Source organism: Leptinotarsa decemlineata, unplaced genomic scaffold, assembly GCF_025532065.1.
Source record: "Leptinotarsa decemlineata unplaced genomic scaffold, Ldec_3_MD MMD2_P_RNA_scaffold_5, whole genome shotgun sequence".
NCBI lineage: Eukaryota > Metazoa > Arthropoda > Insecta > Coleoptera > Chrysomelidae > Leptinotarsa > Leptinotarsa decemlineata.
In genome coordinates this window covers 21,565,058-21,568,507 of record NW_027412532.1, presented here as the reverse complement: position 1 = coordinate 21,568,507, position 3,450 = coordinate 21,565,058, and the positions used below count along the sequence as shown (strand labels likewise).

At 31.0% G+C, this 3,450-nt stretch overlaps 1 protein-coding gene across 1 annotated transcript; it reads right to left on the bottom strand.

Annotated features, from left to right (window-relative positions):
• Positions 1-273: 273 nt before the first annotated feature.
• LOC141480007 (uncharacterized) lies at positions 274-2,409 on the bottom strand. Its single transcript, XM_074169685.1, has 2 exons — positions 520-2,409; positions 274-460 (listed from the first exon to the last, which is right to left on the bottom strand). Exon 1 carries the CDS (start codon positions 2,349-2,351, stop codon positions 966-968), a length of 1,386 nt encoding a protein of 461 aa, XP_074025786.1. The 5' UTR covers positions 2,352-2,409; the 3' UTR covers positions 274-460; positions 520-965.
• Positions 2,410-3,450: the final 1,041 nt, after the last annotated feature.

Below are 3,450 nucleotides of genomic sequence, written 5' to 3'. Positions count from 1 at the left end.
CCACATCACTTATTTGACATATCCGATAGATTCTGATCAAATTTAAAAACAATTGTGTGTTAGTATCTGTGTTAGCCAACTTAAGGTACTGATGCTGTGTCATTGGAACCAATTTTTTCTTGAAATAATATGCTGCGCGTTGAAGAAGTGAGAGAAATTTCCTCCCTCCAGAAGGACCATTCCGAATTCACTCATATGAATATGATATATTCTTATATCATATACGAGCTTATTTTTTTGTTTATATATATATATATATATATATATATATATATATATATATATATATATATATATATATATATATATATAAAGCGATGGGTAGTCTTGACTGACTAGTTAAGGAGAAATACGGAATAATGTTGGGGATGCAGTCAAAAATTGCTGGGCTGTTGTTTAAAGAATACTCTTTGTTATATGGTCGAGCTTTCGAGAATGTTTATTCCCTTTATCAAGACATCTACAATAAATTGATAACATTGAAGCAAAATTGTAAAACAATAGATAAAAAGTACTTACTAACTTGAGGTTATATTAAAAAGTCGAAAATTTCACTGAGAAACACAAAAAAGTCCTTTTCATTATGTAGAAAAGTGTCACACATTAAAATTTTTTATGGTTTAAAGAAAATATATATATATAAACTTTATTCAGAAATAACATTTAGAGGATTTGAAATTTTAAATTTCATTTTAACGGCCATGCATGGCACTTACTAGTGGCGTGGTAGCAACTAGAAAGAAAGGAAACAGGAAATATCTGCAAATTGATAATTGACATTATGACATTTGAAGTTTAAAATTTGAAAATTGACAATATAACTGAACCAGGATTACCAAAAGGTATACCAAACAACAGTGATTACACTAGCAGTCTCAAAAAGTATCTGAAAATGGATACAGTGCTGCCAAGTACTCATAAAAGAAGTGAGTAACAAGACTCAACACTACCTCCAAACTCACACACTATCTGTTACTTTGGGAACCTGGGGGAATCAGTTCCAATTTCAAGATATAATTATAAATATTACTAAGATTGTTAATCTCAGTCTTTTTGTTCATATTGTTTGTATTCCTTTTGATAAAGAACATTTCTTTAAACAGCCGTTTCTGTAAATTACTTTCAGTACACAATACTCTAACTTCGGTGTAATTCATTGTGTGTTTTGTGTTGATGACATGTTCAACCAATGCACAGGTAGCTTTGTTCATATTACAATCACTTTTATGTGACGTTATACGTCCTGATAAAATTCTAGATGTTTGACCAACATATGTCTTATCACATGTATGACAAGGAATTTCATATACTACATTAGACTTTTCTAGGGTTTTCAAAGGAGTTTTAATTTTGGAAAACAGACTATTCGTAGTAGTGACAATGTATTGAGCAAATTTAATATTTTCACTCTTGAAAACGTTCAAGAGCGTGGGTGTTAAAGACTGAAAATATGGTAAGGTTTTGAAAAATAATGAAGTTGGAGGTATATCTCCACTGTTTGATAAATTTAAATTATCATTATTTATGGGGTTAACTAAATTATTTGAAACAGTAGTCACTGTGGAAAAAGAGTTGAAAAGTAATTTATTCAAAAGTTTGCAAGGATATGAATTTTCAAGGAGAATACCTTTTAGTTCTTTTATACAATCATCTTTGAAAAGTGGATGTGTCAGATTGATCACCCTGTGTTTCATGGTGAGGACTAAATTTATTTTCATCTTTGTAGGATGGTATGAATGGTAGTTCAGTAACCTGTTGCTTGCGCATGGTTTCCTGTACCATCTTGTTCGTAGAACGTTATCTGTGTTTCTGCACACTCGCATATCCAAGAATGGTAAACTGTTGTTACCTTCCTCTTCAGCTGTGAATTGCAGATGTTCGTTGTAACTGTTAAACGTTGTTAATGCTTCATCAGTTCTCCCACGAGGCACAGATAGGATCAAATCGTCCACATAGCGTTTAATGAAAGGAATATTAAAAGGGATTCTATCCTTTACATTCATAATTAAGTCATCTAGTACAAAGTTTACTAGAATTGGGGAAATGGTTGACCCCATTGGGGTACCAAAAATTTGCTTATAGAAAGTGTCCTGAAAAACTAGGACATTAGAGTCAAAAATAAATTCTAAAATTGATTTTAAATTTGGAAAATCAAGCATACAATGCTGAGAAATGATATCCCAGTGGTTTTGTAGGCTATTAATTATTACATTTAAAGGCAAATTTGTAAAAAGTGAAACTACATCGAAACTCACTAGGACATAGTCTTCAGGAAGTTTATAATCATTAATAAAATTACTAAAGGAAATTGAATCTTTCACATAAAATTCGTTGTCAGTGTTATATGACATTGACAAGATATTAGCCAACCATTTAGCCAGTTTGCTGTTAGGTGAATTATTTGATGACACAATGGGTCTCATCGATAGTTTAGGTTTGTGTACTTTCGGTAATGAGTAAAATCTAGGAATTACTGCATTATAGATAGTCAGCTTTTTGGCTGTGTTTTCATCCACCAATTTATCCTTCTTAATCCTAGAAACTATTTTGTTAGCTTTTTGCTGTAAGGTGCTGACTGGATTATGATTTAACTTTTTATAATATTTAATATCACTAAGTAATTCAAAACTTTTAGTAGAGTAGTCCTCTTTGAACATTATGACCGTCACATTGCCTTTATCACTTCTTACTACATAGATCTCAGGATGTTGTTTTAAAAAAGATTTACATTGATCAAAAGTTTTTCTTAAAAAATGGTAATTATCTGAATTTTTATGGAGGAAATTTGTAATAATATTTGTGCATTGAGCACGATAGATATCTTGAAAGTTTTTATCAATATTGAATAGTATATTTTCTAAATCTGCAAGCAGGTTAGAAAGTTTAATTTCTTTGGTTAAAGGACAAATTCCAAATTTTGGACCCAGAGCCAGAAAACGTTTAATGTCCGAAGGTATTTCAACGTTTGTAAGGTTCTTCATCCATTTTTCTTGTATTTTAATAGAGAGAAATTCATTGTTCTGGAGATTGTTAAATTTAATTATGTTTTTATGTTTTATTTTATGGAAAAGTGTATTATATTTTATGGTAAGCCTTCGTTCATATTCTTCAAAAGTGGAAACCGGCAACGTGGCAGATAATATTCGCTTAAGGTCATTTAAAACTCTTTCTAAATTTATGAGCTCACTGAAGGTGATTTTAATTTCTAAGTTTAAAATATTTTTCCTCAACCTGTGATTGAAACTCTGCACGGATCGTCCAGTTGTTCCTCCTCGATGGTGTAATAATGTTGTCACGTTTCCAATGCCATATCAACTCGAATCAAGTACCTTCTTATTAGGCTCATAATTATTTTTTGAAAGAAGATTGGTTCAATGCAGTGCTCGGGAATACAATTCAGAGTTGAATATTCCATATATTAAGATGGTCAGTTTGTTATCATTATATTCT

Excerpts from the sequence above, each read along its gene's own strand:
- LOC141480007 (XM_074169685.1), bottom strand. The coding sequence starts at position 2,351 with ATGTCATATAACACTGACAACGAATTTTATGTGAAAGATTCAATTTCC.